The following is a 27,498-nucleotide window of genomic DNA, read 5'->3' on the forward strand; positions in this document are numbered from 1 at the left end:
CTCCTCCTTTACCACTATAATTGGACACCCTCAAAACCCCTTCCTTTACAATATCATCCCCAACCGACAAAGGAGTGGAACCCATGCACCACCTGAAACTACCCCAACTGACAAATCTTCTAAATCCCCCATTTCTTGAATACTCAATCATGTAGGATGGAATCATCAAAGATTTGACCTTTTCGAACTCCGTTTGTAACTCACTAGAGGCTTGGGAAACAAAGAGAAGATGTGTACGAACGAGATATCCAGCAACAAGAAGAAGGAAAAGGATTGAATAGAGGAATTCCCAAACATTTGGCGATCTCAGATGTGTCAATATCAATGGTGACTCATTATTTCGATGAATCATTTCTTCGGACAGAAGAAGATTAGGTAAACACTTACTCGAAATCTCACTTATCAGATTCCATTGTGGAAGACACAATTTTTTCTGAAGAATTTAATTGAGAGAACTAAAAGAAGATAAGAAGAAAAGTAGCATTAGCAATGAGGAGAGAACCAAAAAAGAAGAATAGAGAAAGGGAAACACATAATAGAACAAAGGGGAGGGACAAAATTAGAATAGGGGTAAGAGAAGGAAGTAGGAGAAGAGAAGAGGAGGAAGAAGAAGATGAAGAAGAACAGGACATGCATGAGAGAGAGAGAGAGGAAACAGGAAACTACAATTTGATTCAAACAATAACTATCCAATAACTTACATGACCTGCACTTATAACACTAATACAACTAACACATATTTACAAATAGGACCCAACTAAACACATAATTACAAATACTAAAATGAAACCCCTAAAAATACAAAGAGGTCCTACATACACATATTTCGTAAACCTTTCTAAACCTATGCCTAAAATACGTGTGCCAAATGGGCAGCCTAGAGGGTGTAGGTGGTGAGTGAAGGCCACCATAGGGATTTTGTAGATTTCATTATCTTGGGGGGGGGGGGTACCTATTTAAAGGTACTAGGTTATGTATTCCTCATACTTCCTTTATGGGTCTTTTAGTTTGGGAATTGCATGCTGCCAGGGGGGGGGGGGAGGTGTTATTTGGTCACCTAGGGAGGGATAAAACCATTGCCTGCTGCCATCGTGAAATTGGTAAATGCACTGCTCTTTGGAGGCAATGCTAGAGCATCTCAATTCGAGTCCAAGTGGCAACATAACATAGCATTATATTCTAAAATAAACAAGATACACAAGGTCTTATAATGAATTCTATTATTGATAGGTTTTATTGGCCTTCCTTAAAGAGGGATGTTGGTAGGATAGTGTCTCAGTGCCACACTTGTGAATTAGCTAAAGCTAAAAGACACAACACTAGCTTTTGTACCCCTTTGCCATAACCACACACGCCTTGGAGAGACCTAAGTATGGATTTTATTCTTGGACGCCTGAAAACAACTATAGGACATGATTCCATGTTTATTGTTACTGATAGATTCTCCAAAATGGCACATTTCATTCCATGTAATAAGACTTCATATGCATCTCACGTAACTAAATTGTTCTTTAGAGAGGTTGCCAAATTGCATGGGTTACAACCTCCATAGTGTTTGATAGGGATATCAAGTTCTCCAGCTACTTTTGGAAGACACTTTGGAAAATGTATGGAACTCACTTGTTGTTTTCTTCTACTTTTCACCCAATGAGTGGCAGACTAAGGTTGTGAATTGAGTCTCAGTGACCTACTTAGGTGTGTTGTGGGAGAAAAACAAGGCAATTGGGGCTTGGTGCTACCTACTATTGAGTTTGCTTATAATAATTCTATGAACAGGTCCACGGGTAAAAGTCCTTTTGAGTGCGTATTCGGTTAAAAACCCCGTTCACTCATTGATCTTGTTCCTTTGCCACCAAATGCTTGTATTTTTGAGCATGTTGAGTCTTTTGTCCATCGCATTCATAAGTTGTATGTTGAGGTTAGGTGACTTGCTATGATTAATATGGATTATAAGCTTGCTACATATATACATCGTAGAGCTAGAGAGTTTAATGCAAATGATAGTGTCATGATTCCCATAAAACCAAAGCGATACCCTAGAAATTCATTTAAAAAGCTCCATGCTTGCAGGCTTGTGCCATTGGCCCTTTCGTCATGCTTAAGAAACTTGAACCTAATGCATATTTACTTGATTTATCTACTCATATGACCATTAGTCCAATTTTTAATGTATAGGATTTAACACCTTATTGAGGCACATATGAGCCTCTTGGTTTGCCATTTGATGCCCATGCAGGTTCAACAGCTCCTCAGCTTCCTTCTATTTCTTGACTACAAGAAATAGTGGAGTTTATTTTGGATGACAAGTTTGTGATGTCTTTTCATGGTGGTTTTCATCGTTACCTGGTTCAGTGGAGATGTCAACCCAAGTTAGATGCTACATTGTTAAGGATGATGTTTATGATAGTGCTCCTAACTTGCTGGAGTCATATTTGCAGTCCCACTCTATGGAGTAGAGTTCCTTTCAGCCAGGCGAGAATGATGAAGGACCACTTGTACCCCCTAAGCCGCTCATTTGACACACATGTTTTAGGTGTAGGTTTAGAAAGGTTTAGGAACGATGTGTATGGAAGACCTCTTTGTGCTTTTAGGGATTTCATTTTAGTATTTATAATTATGTGTTTGGTTGGGTCCTATTTATAAATATATGCTAGTTGAATTAGTGGTATAAAACATGGCAAAAATGAAACATAGATAACTTTGAAAAATATAAAGGGGCAAGAAAAGATGCAAAAAGGGCTATTAGTGAAGCTAAATATAGATCATTTAAAAGTTTGTATGATAGATTAGGTACAAAAGAAGGGGAAAGAGATATATTTAAACTTGCTAAAGTTAGAGAAAGGAAGAGCAAGGACTTAGGAAATGTAAAATTTATAAAAAGTGAGGATGACATTGCCCTAGTTAAGGATGAAGATATTAAAGAAAGATGACGAAGTTACTTTAGTAAGTTGTTTAACGAAAACCAAATAGAAGGCTTAAACTTATAATTGTCAAATGAAGAAAAGACTAAAAATATAAGATTTATTCGCAAAATTAGAGTTAAAGAAGTTAAGTTTGCACTAAAAAAATGAAAAATGGGAAAGCTATGGGACCAGATAACATCCCAATTGAAGTTTAGAAATGCTTGGGTGATAACAGAATTATATGGTTAACCAATTTATTTAGTACAATTGTAAAAATTAAGAAAATGTCAGATGAATGGAGGAAAAACACTTTAATACCTATATAGAAAAATAAAGGAGAAATTCAAAATTGTAATAACTATCGCAGAATTAAACTTATGAGTCATATAGTGAAACCATGGGAAAAAGTAGTTGAACAAAGATTAAGGTTAGAAACGAAGATCTCAGAAAATCAATTTAGTTTTATACTTGGGAGATCTACCACAGAAGCTATTTATCTTTTAAGAAGATTAATGGAAAAGTTTAGGGAAAAGAAGAGGAGTGCATATGATATTAATTGACCTTGAGAAAACATATGATAGGATATCTAGGGAAGTTCTATGGTGGGTTTTAGAAAAAAAAAAGGTGTATGTTGTAGGTATACTGATGCCATTAAGGATATGTACGATAAAGTAATGACTAGTGTAAGAACTATAGATAGAGAAACTAGAAAATTTCTAATTACCATAGGTGTACATCAAGGATCGACTTTGAGTCCTTATCCCTTTGCTTTAGTGATAGACCAATTGACTAAGAGTATTTAAAAGGAGGTTCCATGGTGTATGTTGTTTGCGGATGATATTGTATTAATTGACGAAACTAGGGACGGAGTAGAGATTGAGTTAGATTATCGAGATAAACTTTGGAATTTAGAGGCTTTAGGTTAAGTAGAAATAAAATAGAATATATGAAATGTAATTTTAGTAATGATAGGAAGAATATTGGAGACAAAGTTAAACTTGATAATGAAGAAATAAATAGCACTTGTAGATTTTGATACCTTGAATTTATTATGTAAGCTGAAGGAGAAATTGAAGATGATGTAATGCATAGAGTTAAAGCAAGTTAGGTAAAAAGGAGAAGTGTTTCAAGTGTGCTATGTGATCGTAGAATACCCTTAAAATTAAAAGGGAAGTTTTATAGGACAACTATAACACCAGCTATGCTATATGAATCAGAATGTTGGCTGACGAAGAAACATAATATCCAAAAAATAAAAGTTGCCGAGATGAGAATGCTTAGATAGTTGAGTGGTATAACATTGAAAGATAAATTAAGGAATGAACATATTCGTGGCAAGTTAGGTGTAACTCTTACAGAAGATAAGATAAGGGAGGGACGACTCAGATGGTATGAACACTTGCAACGTAGGCCTTATAATGCACTTGTGAGGAAAAGTGACCTAGTTACCATGGGGGGCAGTAGAAGGGGTAGGGGTAGACCTAAAATAACTTGGGAGGAGATAGTGAGTAAGGATTTAATATCCTTGAATCTATCAAAAGAAATGGTCCATAATCGCATAAATTGGCGGAAAAGGATTCATATAGCCGACCCACTTAATGAGACTAAGACTTGGTTTTTGTTGTTGTTATTAGTGGTATAAGTGTTGGACTTGTAAGTTATTGGATAGTTATTGTTTGAATCTCTCTCTCTCTCTCTCTCTCTCTCTCTCTCTCAAGCTTTATTCATCATCATCATCTTTTTCTTCTACTTCTCTCAATTATATATATATATATATATATATGTAAATTCTAATATCTATCCTACATCATTAAGTGATTTGAGTAAGTGGTGATAAAAAACTAAATCTTGAATTTGCAATAATTAGATGTGTATCTTGAATTTGCAATAATTAGATGTGTCCTTACTTCTATCTTTACTGCTTTTATTTTATGTGATTTGATTCTATTGAATTGCATAATTGTACTCTTTTATGGCTATTATATGGCTATATTGCCATTTTTCTAGTTTGGTCATATTTTAATTATTCCCTAAAAAGGTGAGGGTATAAAAGTAATTTTGTTTATTGCATTAAAATTAAAATTATTTATTAAAATTAACTTAAGGGTGTCGATATAATCAAATTCGGATGGTACTAGAGTAATTTACGCCGCGGAGATGTCTTTCTCATTTAGTTACTAAGAAACATGGGCTGGATTCGAATGGGTTGAGAACGGGTCGAATTGTAAACAGGTCGAATCGCATATAGGTCGGAGTTAAATAGGCCACAACCATGTAAATCCTGACCTGGCCGTTTAATAGGAACATGGGTTACCCATTTAAAAAAAAATAATTTATTTATTTTAAAATTTTAAAACAAAAAATTAAGAATATATCTCTCTCTCAGTTCAAGAAGAAGAATAAGAAGAAGTGGGGTTTGAGCACTCAAGCGAAGCCGTGAGGGAGGAGCTTCATATTTTAGAACTTGGAAGCTGGATTATTGGAAGATGCCAAGATGGCGTGCGGCGTGCTGGGTAGTGCTACAGCCATGAGGGAGGAGATGGTCAGATGGAGCTTCAAATTTCAGATGACCAGCGGCGCAGATCAGGCTTTTGGTTCGAAGATTGAATCAACGGCGTGCGGCAAAGATGGAAATTTTGGGGCTGGTTCGGTCCGTGAAAGAGAGGATGGTTGCCGGCTGCGGAGGAGAGGAAGAAGGAGGCAGAGGAGCGCGGGGTGACTGGGTGAAGGGTCCATAATAGTGGGAACTGGGAAGGCGGAGCCGGAGAAGTGCTGCGCCAGCGCCGCGTGCATGCTAGGTTAGGGGTTTCAGGCTTTCAGCCTTCAGGGACCAAATATTAAGTATACGTAGGAAGCTAACTGGGTCACTCGACCCGGACTCGTCTAACCCGTTTATAAATGGATTGGTTCGGAGTTGATCCATTTATAAACGGGTCGAATCTATCAAATCCGAATCCGTTTTAAATGGGCGAGTCACTCGTCAGTTTGCCACCCGTAGTCATCGCTTTCATCGGGACTCAGCTCCTCATCTCCGTAACGCTCTGGTTCTGATTCCCCTTAGAACCCTCTAACTGCAAGACATTGCACCTCGCAGTCATTCGCCGGCGTTCGCTGGAACGGAGCTTTTCTCTTTCGCAGTCGCTTCCGCCTCCGCTTCCGCTTTCGCTTCCGCTTTTGCGGCGTTCTCTTTCAGTAGCTTTCTCTCCTCCTCTTCGTTGTCCATGGCAGCCATGGAAGGAGTAGTTCAAGATCAATCTCAATCTCAACAGCAGCAGACGCAGCCGCCGAAGGTGGTAGAGAGGCTGAACACGGCTGTTCAACAACAGCTCAACCTTGAATCTGTTAAAACCCGTGCCATAAGCCTTTTCAAAGCCATCTCTCGTATCCTCGAAGAATTCGACGTCTTCGCTCGCACGAATTCAGTTCCCAAATGGTCATATCTCGCTCTCTCTCTCTCTCTCTCTCTCTCTCTCTCTCTCTCTCTCTCGGATTTATTGGTCCTTTTCACTTGTTCGCATATCTAATTTTCTGTTTGGTAGCTGAGAAATCTCAGAAATTTTTATTGATTTGATTAGCATTTTGGAAGCACTTTTTATTGCTTCTGAAAGTAAAGTTTTACTAAATAAGTGTCTGAGTTGCTAACCATTTTTGACCATTTGATTTTAATTTTTCTATTAGGAATAGTGAAAAAGCAGATAACATAATCACACCTGTGTGTGCGTGCTCCATGTTAGACTCCTGTGCCATATTGGTACTATTTTGCTGCCAAAATTTTCCTTAGACATAGTTCAATTTATTTTGGGTGTTTGTCAAAGGAGTTTGTTTTTGTTTCCATTATTTATCATTTTCATGTGTGCCAAAGCTAGTGGGCCTTGAGGCTTTGTTTTTGGTGTACATGTGCCAAAGTGACGAAAATTTAGAATAGAGTGGCTGTGTTGGTCCAATTACTACCCAACCTGGGGGTGAGAGGGGGTGAGGATTTTGGGTTAATACTAAAAACCAAAGAAGTCCATTTTAGTCACAGCACGAACAATTCTCAATCAATCATGTATATCAAAATTAAAGATAATAGTGTAGATAGGCGCAAATGGATTTATGGTGATTTGGACTAACAAGGTGCCTACATCCACTCTTGAAGACTCATAATTGAGAATGAACCTTCTAAGCTTCTTTACGACATTTCAACTAAAATACAATCAATTTTCCACGTACGACAAGGACTGTCGATCCTCCTAGGCGATGGATGGCTTTGATTTGAGGAATTATTTAGTGTTTTGGTGAGCTCTCTTCTTCCCGACTTTGATGGTGTAAATAGAAAAAAGGATCATTGAGAATTGTTCTTGGAGTCGGGTGGTTTTAGGAAGTACTGATGCTGGTTTTAGGAAGTATTGATGCTGGTGGTGTTTGTTTGACTTCTAAGGGTGTGTCAGAGGTGACATGTGTTTGTTGTTAGCGGGAAGATGCAAGAGGAAGCTCTTCTGCCTGCTTTGTTTGATCAGTCGAAGTTGCTAAAGGCAAGAACTCTAGTTGTGGGGTTGAATCTAGAGGTGGCTAGTTTCCTGTATAGACGAAGGGTTGATGAAGGTTGGGTGGGTTGGGCTTGGGTCTTTGATGATTAATGTAGACCTGGGGCTAGTTGTTTTATAACTATAAAATCATATTAAAACCTTTGATGGGCTTGTCTCTTAATATGGTCCAAATTAAGATTTATGATTCTACTTTGGGCTTTGTCAACGAGAGAGTAAACCCTTTGGGTATGCCTTAACTGGGCCTGCCTAGTCTATTCCTATTGGATTTAATATCCTGGTTGAATGTCGGGTCCCCAATCAGAATGAAGCTCATAGTCTTTCTTTTAAACCTGTGAGGCCGCGGGTCTTTATGTAGGTTTGTAGCTGAAGCAAACTACAGCTTCATCAGCGCTTTGCTTGACCTCAAGTCAGATCCACGGTGGTCAAGAGGAGAGAAGTAGCTGATATAAAAACAGAAAAGAGAAGGAGGTGGAATTAGAAAGGTTGGTTTCTAGAAATTCAACTAATATTCTTGAGGGTGATTTTTCTTTTGTTCAAAAGAAGAATGTTAGTGGGCTGGGTTTCAGGGATGAAACTGGGGAACTTCTTCCAAGGATATTAATTTTTATGAGAATGAAATTCAGGATTTTATTGTTGGAAGGAATTTCAGCTGCTTAGGGAGCAAATGTGGATAATTTGATGAGTCAAAAAGTTTCTACTTGCCTTGAGGAAGTGCAATTGGGTTTTGAAATGAGAAACTTCTTGAAGAAAATTGAGATTCACCTAGTGAGGGAAAAAAAATTCTTGAGATATTCAAAAGCTGTATTAAGTATAGTGGAGGAGTCAATTGGTGAGAGGGCTAATTCTTGTTAGGATAGTAAGAGATGGGGGGATATTTTGGATGATGCTAGTGTAGGTAGTAGTGATTTTGATTGTGAGAGGGGCTTACTCTGGATCAAATTCAGGGTCAGCATGGTTATTCTTCTAACTCTGTTGATTGTCTCAAGGATTTATCATATCTGCTGTCACCTCCTCAAAAAGGTTTACATGGGATTAGTATTTTTGAGGATGATGTTTCTAACAAGGAGCAAAAAAAAAAAAAAAAAAAAAAAAAAAAAAAAAAAAGAAAAGAAAGAAGTTGGAATTTTGCCCATTCCAGCTTAAGAAAATTTTGGGAGGATCTTCAAACTTGAGTTTGTTGGATAACTTGGGCCTTAGTTTGTCTAATCATGGAGGAAATTGTTGATAATTGGGTAAAATGGAAGACCTAACCTCAGTGATAGGTCTCTCCCTTTATTTATAATATATGTCAAGTTCAATACCAATGACCATATACCCGTATTGACCCACACTTACTAACATAACTCTAACACATAATAATTATAATGCTAAATGACTAAATAACCATTAACACTCCCCCTCACGCTGGAGCATGTATATCTTATCCTTCTAGCTTGTTACAAATGAATTTCACACGAGCACCTCCCCAGGCTTTAGTGAACAAATCAGCAAGCTAAAACTCAGGCTTCACATATGTGGTTGTAATGAGCTTATGTACAAGTTTCTTCCGAACAAAGTGGCAGTCAACTTCAATGTGCAATATGATAGCAACTCAATTATCACACATAAGCCTCATAGGCTGAGAATGTGGAAAACCTAGTTCTTTTAACATTTTTTTCAAACAAAGAAGTTCACATGTAGTGTGCGCCGTAGCCCTATATTTTTACTATACACTTGACCTGACCACCACAGTTTGTTTATTACTTTTCCAAGACACCAAATTACCATCAACAAAGATACATACCTAGTTATGGATCTTTGGTCGGAAGGTGACCCGACCCAATTTGCATCTATATATCCTTGAATATGAGTGTGAGCATGATCCTGATTTAAGAGACCTTTCCTTGGTGCTCCTTTGAGATATCTCAAAATGCGAATTATTGCATTAGGATGATTTTTTCTCGGGGAATCGAGAAACTGACCCATAACACTTGTTGCGAAGGATATATCTGGTCGAGTGACTTTGAGATAATTCAACTTTCTAACAAGTCTTCCTGGGTTAGGCAACAAATCACCCATATCTAACACTAACTTACTATTGGGATTCATGGGTGTATCAACAAGTTTGGATCCTAATGGCCCCATCTCATCTAAAAGATCAAGAACATACTTCCTCTATGACAAGACGACTCTCACTTGATATCTTGATACTTCTATACCCAAGAAGTACTTTAGTGGTCCCAAGTCTTTATTCTAAACCTTACTTTGTAGGAAAAGCTTTAGGTCTTGGATGCCTCGATCATCGTCGCCAGTGATCACAATAGAAAAAATCCTATCAAATGGAGTATGATGATAAAATACAGAGTGATCTACTGCACACCATCGAGGGCCAAACTCAAGTATTACAAAACTGAATTAGCCAAACCATGCTCCGAGAGATTGTTTTAATCCATATAATCATTTCTTAAGTTGACACATTGGGCCTGAGCCCTCCTTGAGCAACAAACCTAGGTGGTTGTTCCATATAGAACTCTTTATGAACATCACCATGTAGGAAAACATTCTTCACATCTAATTGATGTAGAGGCCAATGAGAGGTAGTGACTAAAGAGATGAACAAACATATTGAGGCAAGTTTAGTGACAAGAGAGAATGTGCTTGAATAATCCAAACCGTGCACTTGAGCATATCCCTTAGCAACAAGCAGGTCTTCAAACAAGCCACAGAACCATCAAGTTTGACTTTCACATTGTACACTCAATAACAACTAACCACAGACTTATCAAGAGGAAGAGGTACCGCATCTCTTGATACTAAATCCCAAGTATCATTATCATGTTGCACACGCATCTCTTCAACCATTGTAGTCCTCCACCTATAATGGGATAGGGCTTCAGAAATAGACTTTGGAAGAGCAATAGAGGACAGAGTACTAACGAAACAATAACACAAGGGTGAGAAGAAATCATAGCCAATGAAATTAGAGATTGGATTTTGGGTACAAGTGCCTTTACCTTTCCGAAAAACTAAAGGAGGATTAACATCATGGGAAATAAGATCATCAGACGAGGGAATTAGAGGCGCAATAGTAGAACCTGGAGGAGGCTCCTCCCTTGATTCACCGTGTGTATACTTGGAAATTGGGGTGATCCAAGCAACGAGAAGGACTCAAACTAGATGAAGATGTAGGAGGATTAATCACAGATAATAGGTCGGGATCTAGACGAAAAGGCAAAGGAAGGGAGTCATTAAGGTCAATAGAACTCAAGGAATCAAGGTAGTATGGTGTAGACTCATAAAAGGTGACATTAGCGATAACAAAGGATCGATTTAGAGTATGACTATAATATCGATACCCTTTTTGAGTATAGGAATAGCCTAGAAAAATACATTTGATAGCAAAAGGATCCAACTTATCCATTCCTGAAGTTAACTGATGGACAAAGGACACACGTCCGAATATATGAGGAGGAAGGGAGAACAAAAGGAGCTTTAGGGAAGATAATTGAATATGAGATTTTATCACTAAGGATAGGGGACAACATTTTATTGATGAGAGAGCAAGTTGTGAGCAAAACATCACACTCTAGAAAATTTTGGGGACATTCATTTGATACTATAGGATTTGAGTGACGTCAAGAATATGTCTATTTTTTGGTTCTGCAACTCCATTTTGTCGTGGAGAGGTACAAGAGGACTGATGGATCATATTAGAATTAGTCAGAGAGGTAGTGAATTGGGTATTGAAGTACTTCTTAGCATTATCACTATGAAGTATCCTGGCTGGCATATCAAATTGAGTCTTTATTTGAGAATAGAAGGCACAAAGAATATTAACCAACTGAGAGTGATCTTTCATTAAATACAACCAACTCATCCTCGAGTAGTTGTCAACAAATATAACAAAGTATCGAAGCCCCAACTTCGACGTAACATGACTAGGACGCCAAATATCGGAATGGATTAGCATGAAAGGGCACCCGTTTGTCGGTTTGGGAAGCAAAGGGTTGATGATGTTTTCCTAATTGACAAGACTCACACTTCAGATTAGACACATAACTTAATGTAGGAATTAGCTGTTTCAGCTTGTCAACTTGTCCAAGGACGGATGCCAAGGTGACAATGGATTTGAAGTGGTGTAGCTGCGACTGTGTGGAGTAATGGGAGGAGTAGTGACTTAAAGTAGTAAAGCCCACGAGGCTCACGTCCTATGCCAATTGTCTTTCTCATCTTCAGATCTTGAATACCCATAGAAATTAGGAAAGGGAGTGACAGAACAATTAGTGACCTTGTAAACTTATTAATTGACATGAGATTGAAAGGGGATTAGAAATGTATAAAATAGAAGAAGAGATGGAAGGAGTAGGGTTTACTGTTCCTATCCCCTAAACAGCAATAGTGGACCCATCAGCAAGGGTAATTTGAGGTAGATTTTTAGAATATAGGAGGGCAGCAAAGAAGTTGGTTGCACTTGTTATATGGTGAGTGGCAGCAGAATCGATAATCCAAGAACTAGTGGGAAAGATACTAGATGACATTCAGACTGTAGGGTTACCTTTTTGGGCAAAAAATGCAATGTGATTAGAGGCTTGTTGAGACGATTGATATTGTAGAAACCTTGAATATTCCTCCTCCGATATAATCACAATACACGATTCACTCAAACAAGTGACTAATGAGGGAGCCATACTTTTGGGATTTGCAAACTCCATCCCAATACTCGCAAACTTAGACCAATGATAACAAGATTAATTGCTGGAACAATTAGAACAATCATGAACAAGGTGACCCACCATGAACAAGCCACAAATGAATTAGTACAAGCTGCCACAGCACCAAGAAACTCGGACACAGCCCCAAGAAACCAACACACAGCACTGGAACACAATTGGAGCAATTACAAACAAGGTGAACCACTGAAACTACCATGGACAAATCACCAAAAAACTTGTATGACACTGCCACAGCCCCATAAAAACAGTTTATAAACACTGCCACTGCTCCAAGAGATTCCCCAACGGCCTTGACTAACACTGAACAACAGCTAACGGGTTACCACGAGTGCATGGTTGAAAAAGGTTGGATCTTTGAGAAAAACACATGCCCAACAGCTTGATATTTTGGTCTATGGAAGGAATTAGAACATTGATTAAAAAACACAGCAAATTTTACTGTTTCAGACCCAATAAACTCAATAACCATTGACAGACAGCTTTGGGAAGCATCAAACAACCATTCCTCGGGTGCCGCAAATGAGCAATTTAAAAAGGTGAGATCTTTGGAGAAGAAAACATCACGACAAAACTTCATTAATATGTTTATAGAGGGATTCGAGCACTGCTGGATGAATTCAGGCCAAAACCATGCCTGAGAGTGGCTTCATGTGGTGGTGCATGGGGTTGGACCTGGCAGCCTTTGATTGGCAAGCGAGGGTGCGTGAAGTACTGTCTGGAGATGAGATTTTAGTTTTTTTGGGGGGGGGGGGGGGGTGGAGATCGGCAGTGTCTGTGGGTGACTATGGTGTTCTTTTTGCAAAATCTATAGTAGATTTTGTGTTCCTGAACTGGCAGTGTCGCCCAGGAAATTTCCAGTGACTGGTCTGACTTCCGGTAGCTGCTGGCTGTTTTCTAGGGCAACAGTGTTGCTGGAAATTCTTCCATGATGGTAGATATGCAGTGGATTTAGGGTTTTACGCTGTGGTTTTAATGGTGGTTGTAACAATTAGGGTTTAGGTCTCAGAATCATGCTCTGATATCATGTTGAACAATTGGGTAGAATGGCAGACCTAGCCTTAATGATAGGTCTCTCCCTCTATTTATAATATATGTAAAGTACAATACCAATGACCATAATACCCTTACTAACTTATATTTACTAACATAATAATAATGCTAAATGACTAAATAACCATTAACAGAAATGAAGTTGGGCTTGATGGTAGTAAATCTAAGGTAAAGAAGGGTTAGAGGGAATTAGCTAATTTGAAGTGTTCGGTGAACGGGTGAACCATGATGGGAAGCGTTTAAAGAGGGGTTTCTTGGCTGATTCTAGTTTTTTTTTTTTTTTTAAATCTTTTTTTTTTCTTTATCTTTTTGCTTTTGTTTTTCCTTTTCTTTTTGAGGATTTAGTATCCTTGCTCTGATTGTATATTCTGCCTCTTAATGTGTCTTTATATATATATATATATATATATATATAAATCTTCAAGTAAAACAGACCGTCATAAGCAACTTACAGATGACAGCAATTTTGTTTGATTCTTGATGCTGGGAATCAAATTTCTAGCTTTTTGCCTCAAATTATCGCACTTGCTTGCAAAATATCATGTCCTCAATCAAAATATCATGCTGCAGATCAAAATATCATGGAAGAAACCCAAAATATGTTGGCTGGAGTGATTTCTCACAAAATTGGCAAATACTGGACAGACTGGCAGGTTTCCTCATGCGCATCGACGGCTCATGAGCCTCTGCTGAGGTTCCTCTAGCGAATGAAAATTTAGGCGAAGATAGATCAGGGGGTGGGGATTACAGTGGTGGTGGTGTTGTGCAGAAATAAACCCAGGGAGTTGGGGATTTCGAAGGGCTGTTGGCTAGGAAGTTTTTTGCCAGCATGTGGGGTTTATCCAGTGATTGGACGGTGATGAAATTTTTTTTGGGGGGGGGGTGGGGAGAGTTTTTTGACGTGGTTCTGTTTTCAATTGTTTAGGCGATGTTGCAAAATTTTGGCTGGAAATCAGGGTTTGGATTTGAGGGGCACAACATGACTGGAAGTTCCAGATGAACTATGCTTCATTTTTTTTTGGTATTGTCCTGCAATTTCTGAACTTATTGTTGGAATTATCTGGTTTTGAAGCAAGGTTGACAAAAATTGGAAGTGATTTGCATTGATTTTGATGCAAGACAGCGACTGGAAATCAGAAATCAGAGAGGGAGTTGAGAGAATTGTGGGAGAGAATTAGAAGAGGAAGAAGGAGGCAGATGCTGCTGGGCAGCAGGGGAATAGGAACAGAAAGAGGATCAGAACAGAAAGGGAAAAGAGTTAGGTATAGGACAGAGAAGAACAGAAAGAGAAGAAAGAAGAAGAGAGAGAAGAATAAGAAGAGGATAAGAGTGAGAGGGGAAAATGAGGGATTGAAGTGGGAGACAAAGATCAATTTCGGGCTCTGATACCAAATGATGCAGGGCAGCATCAGGGATCTGCAGCCATGAGAGTATGTGGGAGAGGAGAAGGGAAAAAGAAGAAGGAAGAAAGAAGAGAAGAGAGGAGTTACAAAGGGGAAATCACACGTTCACTTCTCAATTCAGATTCAACAATAATCACCTCCTACTTAGCTCACACACTATTTATAAGAAATCCTCTAAAATATGAAATTACATTTATATCCCTAAAACTACGTTGGATTACAAACATACCCTAAATTGCACAAATATCACAAACAAGCCCCCAAAAAACATAATCCTACTGCAAACTAAACACACTTAATAAATGACTAATTAACTCAGCACATTTGGGTTTAGGACCCAATAATCCATTAATCATCTTCTTTGACATAGGCTTCCAAATTGGTTCCAAATGATCCATGGAATGCCCACTTTTCTTCCTACATCACCACTACTTCAGTTGACCATCCACACTGACATGGTCACCAAGGATAAGCATCCTTTATCCATCTCCTCCAAATCTCTCCAAATGCCTTCTTAGCCATTGCATGATCCAAAAACTCCCAAACTCATCATGCCATATGCGTTTTTAAAATCCAATATAAATATAACACTCCTTTCCCTCCTTTTCACCTCCATCACTTCATGAGTGACCATAACCGAATCTAAGATCAGTCTTTCCTTGATAAAGGTGGACTGTTCCAAGTTAATTGTACCCCCTAACACCTTTCTAAGCATTATAAATGAAATCTAAGCCTAGATTTTATGAAGGCTAATAACCAAGCTGATTTTCCTAAAGTCTCTTACTTTCTTGGACCACTCTTTCTTAGGAACAAGTGCAATAAAGGTAGAATTATCACTCTTCCCAACCACCCCATTTCGATGAAACTCGTGAAAAAATTCCATAATGTCCTTCCAAATCACGTCCCAACTATTTTGAAAGAGACCTATAGTAAAACCATTGGGGCTTATAGCCTTATTACTTTCGATCTTAATCATGGTCCCCTCACCTCTTCTAAGCCAAAAGGTCTCTCCAATGAAAAGAGCTAGGTTCATCCCAATAAGGCTCCAATCAAAGCCCTTTATAATCAATTATCAACCTATGCTCATGTCTTTCAGTATACAAACTCCTATGGAAGTGCATAATCTCCCCTCCTCCCTCCCAATACTTTTGGTGTCACACACCACAACCCCTGAATTTATCTCCAATTCTTTAATAAAAATTTTCCTTTTTCTACCATTAGCCACCCCATGGAACAACTTGGTATTACAATCCCCTTCCTTCACCCACTTAACCCTAGAATTCTATCTCCAACTAACACCTTCCTGAAAATGGATCAAATCCAAGTTGATACTAAGGCGACTCCTTCTAACCCCATCCTTCTTGCTAGCCAAACTACACTCCTCTCATCTATCGATGCACTCAATTTCATCAAAAATCACTTTTTTCTTTTTGTTTTAAATCTCCAATACATTTTAATTCCATACTTCCAACTTATTTTTCACTAACTTCAATCTTGTTAGAAATTTGAGACTCGCCTAACCCTGCACGCTACCTTCTCTCCACCAAGTCTAATGAACTCCCTAAAAGAAGGATGCATCAACCACATTTTCAAATTTGAACGGGGTGGGACCCAATTTTATGGGATTAGCATCCTAAAACATGGGGCAGTGATCTAAAGTCGGCTTAACAAGGATCTCTTGAGTGACCTTGGGAAAAAAATCTCCCCAATCATTTATAAACAGGAATCAATCAATACAAGAAGACAACTTCCAACCTCCTCAATCCACCAATGTAAAATGACCATTCTTCACATTAATATGGCGTAGTTCACAATCTTGAATGAACGAGTCGGGCAATCTCATACTATTAGTCACCCTAGTACCCCTAGCATATCACTAGCAAAGCGAATGACATTAAAATCCCCACCAACCACACAATGAAGGCTACGAAGGGGCTACCCAACTCCTAAAAAAAAAGAAGCTTGTAGGCAAAAATAATGGGTCCATACTCTGAATGTAAACCACCATCCCCTAGAACCACTGATTTCTAACAACGTGGAGATAGAGAAAGACCCAACCACACAATCCTTGACGGATGCTACCTTGGTAACCACACAATGATCTGCTCCCCAGACGCTTTAGTGGAAGGATTATTTTATTCCTTATTGGCATGCACATATTTATAAGAAAGGAACACTTGTTCAGCTGATTGTATGCTTGTTTCTACTATTTTTTAATTTTCTGCTTATATATTGTGTTTCTCGCTACTCAAATCATGTTTTCTTTTGATGTCTGCTTTTTTCTATGAAATATAGTTAAGGAAAATTTTAGTGGTTTTTAGTTTGAGGCTCAAAGTAGCTGACTTTGAAGATTCTAATGGTATGAAAATTTGAATGTTGTTTGAAATTTTTTGCTTGCGGTGGACAAAGTAGTAAAGTACACGAGCCTCACGGCCTGTGCCAATTGTCTTCCTTGTCTTCAAATCCTAAATAACCATTGAATTAGGAAAGAAGGTTACAGAACAATTTAGTGCCTTTGTAAGTGCACTAGCTGACATGAGATTAAAAAAGGGACTTAGGATTGAACGAAACAAAAGAAAGAGAGATGGAGGGATTAGGATTTACTATTCTTATCCCCTTAATTGGAGTTGTGGACCCATCAGTAAAGGTAAATTGAGATATATTTTAGAATCTTGGAGGGCAGAAAAGAAGTTGGTTACACCTGTCATATAGTCAGTAGCAGCAGATTCAATAATCCAAGGACTGGAGAGATACTAGATTTCATACAAACTATATGATTATCCTTCTGAGCAGAAGATGCAATTTGATGAGATGTTTGTTGGGATTCTTGATACTGTAGGAACCTTGAATACTCTTCCTCTGAGATAGTTATAGTATGTTGTTCACTCGAACACGAGCTTGACGAGGGGAACACACTTTTGGGATTTTAGGAGGCCATCCCAACACACGCATAACCTTGATACAGAAGCAAATAAAAAATACACAGCAAGCAAAATGCTTTTGGGATTCCAAAAGTGAACTTTTGGACCAACCGAAACAAGCATAAGTGAACTTCTGAACCAAGCTAAACAAACATGAACGAGTCAACCACTGATTAAATCATGAACAAGTCACCAACGACTGGACATAGCACTGCTGTGGCCCTACAAAATCAATGTATAAATGCAGCCACTGCTCCAAGAGACTTAGACACAGCCCCAAGAAATCAACATACAGCACCAGAACAATTGGCGCAACCACGAATAAGGTGACCCACCACTTAAGTCACAACTAAACCAGCATAAGGCTTCCACAGCACCAAAAAATTTACTGGCCCAAGAAACCAGCACACAGCTCTAACAGCACCAAATAGCGTCTATACAGTATCAAATCAGAAACACACACGAACAATATTCTCTTGGAATTTATGGCACCATCCCAACACACAATGTTTGCCAATTGGAGCAGACCAAAAGCACACGATGAACAAGATAAAAACGAATCAGGAACACAGCAATACCACCAAGCCTTAATCAACTCAATAAACATTGACCAACAGCTTCAGGCATTAGCAAACAATCATTCCTAGAATGCCACACGTGAGCAACTAAAAAGGTGATATCTTTGGACAAAAAAGATGACACAACTTGGTACTATGGTGTGGAGAAGGATTCAAGACATTTGGGAGGAAATTGGAGCAAAATGGCTGCTCAAAATACTCAGGCACCAGTGCATGGGGTTGGCACTGCAGGCTTTTGGCTGGTTCGTGGCAGTGCGTGGAGGCTCCTCTGGCTGTGAAATTTTTCAGGCTGGCAGATCAGCAGGTTCTGTGGCATGCTATGTGGCTAGTTTTGCAAATATGAGGTATTTCTTGAGATTTTGAAGAGGACAGCAGCATCCAGGATTTTCCCAGCGACTGCAGTTTTATTCAGCAACTCCTGAACCTGCTCCTGGACTTTGGTGATGCTGATGATCCTGCTACAGCAGCAGGTTGCGGGGTATTATGGTTTTAGGGTTTGATTTAGCAGTGGTCATGCAATTGGGGTTTAGGTCGGATCTTGCTCTGATACCATGTTGAATAATTGGGTAAAATGGAAGACCTCACATCAATGACAGGTCTGTCCCTCTATTTATATATATGTCAAGTTCAATGCCAATGACCATAACATCCTTACTAACTCACACTTAACTAACATAAGTCTAACACATTCTAATAATGCTAAATGACCAAATAACCATTAATAGTATTTATGAAAAGGAAATAAAGAAACAAGCCTTTATTGGAAGTAAACACATGATCCTTACTCTGGAGATTTATTGTGGGTGCTGCTTTTTTATGAAAAATTATTTTATATTAGTTGTTTTAACATATCTATGTTGTGCTCCAGGCAGGATGTTTTGGGCCAATTTTCTATGGTGAATCTTGAACTTTTCAACATTGTTGAAGACATTAAGAAGGTTTCCAAGGCTTTTGTTGTGCATCCAAAGAATGTCAATGCGGAAAATTCTACAAGTATGCACGTATCCCCTTCACATGACCATGGCATAAAGCAACAAATCTCCTCATATTTTCTCCTTTTTTAACATGCAAAGAAGTTTCTTACCCAAATAGATTTGATTATCCACTTGCATCATCATGAGGAATAAGACACCTATTATCCTTATTTAGTGCACACTAATGATAAGTGTAAACTATGGTTTATGATATGAGTTTGTCTTGGGCTTTTGAAGTTTCTTTGCATACTTTTGGATAAACTTGTCACAGTATTGAGATTATAAATTGTAGTAATTAAGAAATCATAGCATTAATTTTTCTTTCTTATTTTGATGCGTACATGTGTGTATATTTATATTTGTATGTGTGTGTACATGCATATGTTATACCCATGTAATTTTGTATGCTTGCCCATTGAAACGGTCCTAGGCCCAACTCTGTGAGGTATTGTCCACTTTTGGCCCACTGGCCTCAGAGGTTTGACCTATAAAAGGTGCCTCGCTTAGTTGGAGCCCAATCCCTTCTTATAAGCCTAAGATCTGCCTAGTACAAATATGATGTGGGACCGTGACAAGCTCTCCTGTCCAATATCTAATGTCCTCGTCAGCATGATTTCCCTAGTACACATTCGATGTGAGTTCATGACAGGCTCACCCGTCCGATTTCTGACATCCTTGTCAGTGTGATCTCCCTAGTACATATCTAATGTGAGACTGCGACAGACCCTCTCGTCCAATCTCTGACATCCTTGTTAAAGTGGCTTACATCTCTGTGTAGGATTCACTCACATGATTATACCCCCGGGGCAAATCCACTCACATAATAATACCTTCAGGGCAGATCCACTCACATGACAGTACCCCTAGGGTGGCTTTGATACCAAATGTAACGGTCTTGGGCCCAACTCTACGAGGTATTGTCTGCTTGGCCCACTGGCCTCACGGGTTTGTCCTATAAACGCGCCTCACTTAGTTGGAGTCCAAACCCTCATTATAAGCCCAATTATACATCCGATGTGGGACTATGGCACTCATGCACGCAGCTGCGCACACACTTGTGCGGGAATGCATGCATGTGTACACATAATACACAAACACTGGCATAAGTTCCTTTTTTAATGGACACCAATCATCGTCTTATTCTCCTTTTTATACTTTCTTTCTTCTTAATGAAATTTCTGCTTTTTCTATCCCCCCCCCCCCCCAAAAAAAAAGAAAAAACCTCGTTTTATTGAAAACATGATCGACCTCACTACTTAATGAGTAACCAATGATAGTGGTGGATCCATAGATCATGATTAAGAAGGCCAAAGTATATGCATAAACAAATCATGGAGAATTTTTTATCATGTTTGTAGTTATTATAGCTTTTTCATTCAGTTTTTTTTTTTTTTTTAAATTGTGTACTTAAGTAAAATGCTAGAATTTTGAAAAAGAAATATTTTGTTATTGGAACCATGGTAGATGCATTCCAAGAATGATAAAAAAAAAAGAGTAAAAAAATGACCATGAGCATGGCGTGTACAAAAAAAAAAAGCAAAAAATAAACCATAAATCAATGATCTAACTTGTGTAATGATCCTATAATTATGCCCGCCACTCCATAGAAGTAATTAATTATTGAATCAATATTGAACTATGGAGCAATTTTTTCTTAATTTATATAATGAAGTAATTTGCAAGATACTCATGTTCCATCTTATTGTGAAGCGTAGATTTAGTAAGATTGAAAAAATGCTTGGTTGTAGTTGTAGAAACAGGGAGAGATAAAACAAATCAAATCAATCCATATTACCAGCTTTCTTGTCTCAACATAATCTGGCGATGATAGACACTTTTTGAAACTATGGTTCCCCTTTTCTCTTTACTATTGTAGTTGATGGTTTGAGCAAGATGATTGAGAGAGGTGTTGATAGAGGGCTGGTAGAGGGGATTAAGGTAGGAAATGAGGATCATTTTGCATCTCCAATTCACAGATGATACTATTCTCTTTCTCACTAATAACATGGGTTTCTTTTCTAATTTGCTAACCATCCCCTGGGTTTTTGAGAGATCTTCTGGTTTGAAGATTTAACTTCTCCAATAGTGGTTTGGTGGGCCTTGGCATTAATGTTGACCCTTTTGTTAGGTTTATGGTTTGTGCAGTTTTGATTTGGTCAATTATCTATTTAGATGTTCCCTGAGGTTGTAGTCTTAATGCTGATTCTTTCTGGAATCCTATTTTTGAGGGAGTATCTAGGAGACTGGACAGATGGAAAGGGGCATTCTTCAACTTAGGGGGTCGGATTACTTTTATCCATGTGTGTTTATCTTCCATTTCGTTGTTTTATTATTATTGTTATTATTATTCCTATGAGAGTGGCGTGCAAGCTTGAGAAACTAATGAGGGATTTCTTGAGGTTGAGTGGGGAAGAGAGTCAAAGAGATCACCTTGTAGGTTGGGAGACTGTGTAGATCAAAGGTAGGGAGGTCAGGGTCTTGGTAATTTGGTGTCCAAAAATATTTCTTTGGTGGGAAAAAGATTATGGTGCTTTCCTTTAGAATCTAATTCTCTTTGGCATAAGATAATTCACTGGGATGCTAAAGTTGGGGTTAGTATTACTCATGTGAGTCCTTGGAAGATCATATCTCAAATTATGATTATTTCTTTCCTAAATCCAGTACATGTTGGGTAAAGGGGAGCAAATTTCTTTTTGGGAGGACATTTGGATTAGGGAGTTTTTGTTAGCTTTTTTGTTTTACTCCGTCTTTATCTACCCTCTATTCTTCATGATATCCCTATTTCTGATTTTTTTCTTCTGCATTAGGATAATCTCTTTTGGAATTTCCATTTTGGGAGAAATCTCAAGGATAGAGAGATTGATGAATTGGCTCGTCTAACCAGTTTCCTTGATTCTTTCCACGTTCATTTGGGGATTGATAAAAGGGTTTGGAGTTTAGATTTCTAGGGATTTTTCTTGTAAATCGTTTTTTCTCTTATTCGACACACAACCCTAGTGAGGATTCTTTTGGTTTATACTCTTTGATTTGGGAAGCTAACTCACAACCCTAATGAGGATCCTTTTGCTTTATACTCTTTGCTTTGGTAAGCTAAAGCTCCCTAAAAAATTAAAAGCTTTTATTTGTACTGTGGTACTTGATAGAACTAATACTAATGATGTGCTTTAGAGGAGAAGGCCTAATAAGGCCCTATTATCGGATGTTTGTGTCCTTTGTTTGAGTAGTGGGGAGACTTGCTCACGCAGTCACACTTCTTTCTTCATTGCCCCTTTACTTGGGCTGTCTGGAATAAATTATTTGGTATATGTGGTGAAGACTGCATTTTTCCCTTCACTTTGAAGGCGTTTTGCTCTATCACATTAGAGGGTTTGGAAAAGGGAAGAATAGGAAAGCCTTGTAACATTGCACTATTATGGTCATTATTTTATGTGTTTGGTTGGAGAGAAATGCCAAAATTTTCAAGGGAAGCCACAGCTAATAATTTGGTTTGGAGTTGTGTGGTTTATCTTGCGTCTTTGTGGGTGTTGGCTAATGGCTGTTTTCATCATGTTTCTTTGGGAGACCTGCAGCGGGATTGGTTGGCTCTGCTTCATTGACTTGGCTTTTATATTATGATGATCTCCTGATGTAATTTTTGTTATTATTATAAAGGGAGGATTTCTTATGCTCCTAAATTTCCTTTCTTTTCCACTTTTTTCTTCTGTTGAACATTCTTGTCTCATCTAATAAATTTCTTTTGTTTATCAGAAAAAAAAAAACATCAGGTTGATATCTCAGATGCAACTTCCGTCAATTTGTACTCTTCTTCTCTTCTTCTTTCTAATGGATATGGAAGTTGAAGGTCTCTGGTAAAGGCTTGGCATCAAGTTGATTATGGTTTAATCCTTCACTTTGCAGAAGGAAAAGGACAAAAAAAAAAAGAAAAGGAAAAGTAGAAAAGAAAGGAAAGGAGAAACAACAGATTCGGGAAAAAAAAGAAAAAAAAATGGAAAAAAAAGAAAAGAAAAGCAATCTTCTTGAAGTTATCTGCCATCTTTTCCATAGTCAAGATAGATAGGAGGCTTTTTTCCTTTGAGTGGGTTTCTATGTTGTGAACTCTTAAAAGACTAGAGAAATCTGGGAAATGAGAATCTTGTTGCCTATTGCTAAATAATGAAGTTAAATGGATTCAGCAACAATTCTTTGAATTTTGGATAGAAAATTCGATTTATCCATGGGTGAAAGTGACTAGAAACCCAGGAGGGTCTTTGATCATTCGCTTGGTGTCAAACAAACTCGAACATAGAGAAACTATTGTATTCTGGTGGAGGATTCTCCTTGCGAATTCCAGAGGGAAAGGAGGCTTCAGGGTGGTGGATTTTCTGCAAATCACTGAAAGAAGATGAAGGCATATTACAACAAAATATGCAGAAAATACTGAGGTTTTTGTGTAGAAATTGTGATTCCGAGGATATAGAGAAGTATGAGGGAGATAACCTTTTGTATAATGGGCTTCCCAATGAGCCTAGCTATGCAGGGGTGGTGAAAATGGACTTTCTGTTTGATCGGAGATGGAAGAATTCCAGTGATTCCAGTCGGAAAATTAGCAAGGAAAGTTGTTTAGTTTGGGAAGTGTTGATTATCTAAGCCCAAATTTATTTGGAAATTAAAAAAGTTTCCCCCGAAGGCTGCTGGTTTCACAGGAAAGTCATTGAGTTTGGAAAGTGTGGATTTTGGAGGGAGAGATTTCAGGCAGTATCTAGGCCCAAATCTGGTTCAAATTTAAAACAATTTCTTCCTAAGGTTGCTGAATTCTCAGGAAAGTTGTTGAGTTTGGAAAGTGAGCATTTTTCAAAATTTAAAAAATTTCCTCCTAATGCTGCTGCTTTGAAAGATGGGCTGAAGGTAATTGAAGTGGGAAATATTTTTTGCATTACAAGTTTTGGGCCTGGAGGACTTACCCTAAAGCCTGTATATCTGGTAGGCCCAAGAAAGAAAAAATGGGCTGGCTTAGCAGGTTTAGTCTGGGTGCAAAAAGAGAAGCCCAACTTAACTAAAAACTCAGGATACTCTGAGGGGCCTTCTTTGAATGATGGTGCCTGGGTTTACTGCCTTTGGGGGAGACAAAGGCAAAGTCACGTGGGCTTTTGAAGCTACTAGAGATATCAAAGGGAGAGTCGGTGATGCTTGAGAAATCAAGGAGGGGGGAGAAACCTGTGAAGGTAACTCCGTGCATCCCAACCAATATGGAAGAATTACAGGAAGCATCATAGGAATCTCATAAAGTACTGAAAAACATGAAAGAGAAATCTGTTGTTAGTCCCTCTTTCCAACAAACTGGAAGTGAAGTTATCGAGGTTTCAGAAGAATCTTCAGTTAATGCAACTAGGGAAGATTTTGCAAAGAAGGCTGGATTCTTAGAGAAATTTGTGGAAAATACAGGAACATTAGGTATGGAGATGGGCAGGGAATCTGATGTGAAGAATTCAGAGTCTAATACACAAAGACGCAGTCTTCCCTATTTTGATACTGAATTGGAAAATTGGTATGAAGATGATAACAACTTGCTGCTGGAACAGATTCAGGAATATAGGGATGTTTTTCTGACTTCATCTCAGTTGAAAGATGTGGGAAATTCTGAGGCTGCTGAGGAACTAAAAATAAGTCTGGAGATTCCAGACGAAGATTGAAATGAAAATCCAAGGGCAAGAGGCTTTTCTGAAGTAGGTAGGGAATTATAACAGTCTGCCTTTTCTGATCAATCTGGTAAGGTTTTTTCAAGCTTTTCTATAGGTTCAAGGAATCTTTTTGATGAGGAAGCCTTGGCTGCTAATACTTTCATGGATAATTATTTTTTGTTCCCAGCCTTTATTCCATCCTGCGACTGATCCTAAATCTGGGGCTATAAATTCTGCAACTTGCAATGAGTTAATTAAATCTAGCAAAGGTATCCATCCTATGCCTGTGGCTGACCTAATTGAAACAAATTAGCTTTCTTGCAAAATGGAATTAGGTTTTGTAGGGGAGACGTTAACCCTTGATCCATTGGAAGATGAGAGGGACAGCTGGGGGCCACAGGAGCTTATAGACAGATTGAGTTGCTCTTTAGTTAATCCTTAAAGCCAGACTATTAAGGTGGTTGTCTGCCCTAGAACCTATGAAAGGAAGAAGAAGAGAGTGGAAAAAGAATTGCAAAAATTAGCCTCTACCATTAACTATGGAAGGGGGAAGCTTAAGAGAGTTGGGGGCAGTAAGGTGGTAGAATGAAGATTTTGAGTTGGAATATTAGGAGTTTGGGCTGTCCTGGTAAATGTTGTTAGATTAAGGATGTCATTGTTAAGGTAGCCGCAGGCCTAGTTATGCTTCAAGAATCTAAATTAGCGGTGGTGGGCGGTTTTCTTGTTAGGAGCATTTGGGACTCTAGATTCGAAGATTAGGACTTGTTAGCATCCATGGGTTCCTCGGGGGGTATTTGATAATTTGGGACACTAGATTTGCAAGCAAATTGGATTGCTTCTGTTCATTTAGATGCCAAGGGTAGGGGCTGATGGTGTTTTACCTTTGTCTATGGACTGAATAACCCTTGGTTAAGGCATATCTTTTTGGATGAATTAGCTGCAATTTTGGAATGTGTTCTCTCCAGTAGTGTTCTTTGGGGGGGGGGGGGGGGGGGGTGATTTTGATGTTATTAGGTCCACTAATGAGAAGTTGGGAGGTTCCGAAATCACCTCAAGCATGAGGTGTTTCGATACTTTGATTAGGGAGTGTGATTTGAGGGATATTCCACTATCGAATGCCTAGTTTACTTGGTTTGCAAACGGGAATAGGATGTTGGCTACTAGGATTGATAGGTTTCTATATATCACTGAATGGGAAGATACTTTTGCAACCCTTACTCAAGAAATACTCCCTAGTGTGATTTCTAATATTTGCTCTTTGGTTCTTGAATCTAATCTTGTTAAGTGGGGCCCTATTCCATTTAGATTTGAAAGCTTGTGGTTGACTCATTTGGATTTTTAGAGCTTGGTTAGGAGTTGGTGGGGTGAGTGCACTACGGAAGGTTGGGAAGGTTTTTATTTTATGAAAGATTGAGATATAAAACAAGTAAAAAAATCGAATAAGAAGACTTTTGGTGATGTTCGGTCAATAAAAAGAAAAAAATTCTTGAGGAGCAGTGTGCGATTTATAGATTGACTAAGGCACCTTTTTCTGTAGACATTGTGGGTAGATGAGTCCAATTATCTAATGAATTTGAACAAGTTGTTTTTAAAGAAGAGATGAGTTGGAGACAAAAATCTAGAATGAATTGGGTCATGAACAAGGACTTGAATTTCAATTTCAATGGAAATTTCGATGGTCTCAATTTACGAAAATTTTAATGGAAATTTTGATTTTGATTTGAAGAAATTACGGAAATTTATAGTAAATGATGAAAATTTACAATAAAACTTTAGGAAATATTAAAATAGATGATTATGCTTAAAATGGTATCAAAATACATTTTAAAAAAATGCATATGTGACAAGTTTTTAGTGTGTAGGGTATTAAATTGCATGTTGTGAAACAAGATATGAAGTGAAGAACATTCAAATGGTTATAAAGTTTTGAAGCTATTCCTTTGACGATTTAAGGCAACAAATTTATCTTTTTAAACAATTACATTTTCGATGAATATCAAACATTTAATGATCTAATACCACATGGAGTTTCTTGGTGGCTCAAAGTCATCTCTCCTATCCCTATCATTGGGATTTCGAGATGACATATATTGTTTACAATAATCACTCCATGTCATAGAATTTCCAAAATATTGAGTATAGGTGTATATGTGTTGTTTATACTCCTCCATAGTCATTTGATTCATGGCAATTTCTTCTCGGCCAGAAGATCGTCTTGTACTAGGATGTCTTCTTGGAGGTTCTACTTATTGTGTATGTCCATAAGATTTTTTTGCATTTACATACTGGCCATACCCATATTCTTGGTCTGTTTGTCCATACCCATAGGTATGTGGTTGCCAATTTCCATATTGTTGTGCCTGCTCATATGCATACGGAAATGGTTGGCCATATGTTGATTGTGAGGAACTGTTCTGTGTAGATTCATGACCACTGTAACTATTAGAGTCATGCTCTATTCCTATACTCATGGATTCCAAACTAGGGGAAAATGTCTCCTTTTCGATTTGATGCATACTATTGTATTGCTTATCAACTAGATGCGTCTCTTTGTAGACCCTCATCTTCTTGTTGGGGAGGATGTGTACATTCAACTTCTGGTCTATAATCTTGCCATCACTCATTTCCTCCATAATACCCACCATCACCACCTTGCCCAGTATTACTGCCGGGGTTACATCTGTCACCACCAACATCGTCGTTGTCATTATCATTATCATCATCACCACAAGAGGGCATAGTGGATGAAGTTCCATATCTAGACCCAAGAT

The 27,498-nt window shown here is 38.3% G+C and overlaps 1 protein-coding gene across 2 annotated transcripts in view; it reads left to right on the forward strand.

Moving 5' to 3' along the window:
• The first annotated feature begins 5,226 nt into the window (after positions 1 to 5,226).
• The window catches only part of LOC131158057 (mediator of RNA polymerase II transcription subunit 8), a 113,284-nt gene continuing 91,012 nt past the window's right edge, over positions 5,227 to 27,498 (forward strand). For both annotated transcript variants that reach the window (XM_058112618.1, XM_058112619.1), the window contains exons 1-2: positions 5,227 to 6,336; positions 18,965 to 19,089. In XM_058112618.1, coding sequence (XP_057968601.1) covers positions 6,125 to 6,336; positions 18,965 to 19,089 — 337 coding nt within the window. In that variant the 5' untranslated portion in view covers positions 5,227 to 6,124. The remainder of the gene's footprint in view (positions 6,337 to 18,964; positions 19,090 to 27,498) is intronic.

The sequence above is a fragment of the Malania oleifera genome, chromosome 6 (assembly GCF_029873635.1).
Source record: "Malania oleifera isolate guangnan ecotype guangnan chromosome 6, ASM2987363v1, whole genome shotgun sequence".
Lineage (NCBI taxonomy): Eukaryota > Viridiplantae > Streptophyta > Magnoliopsida > Santalales > Ximeniaceae > Malania > Malania oleifera.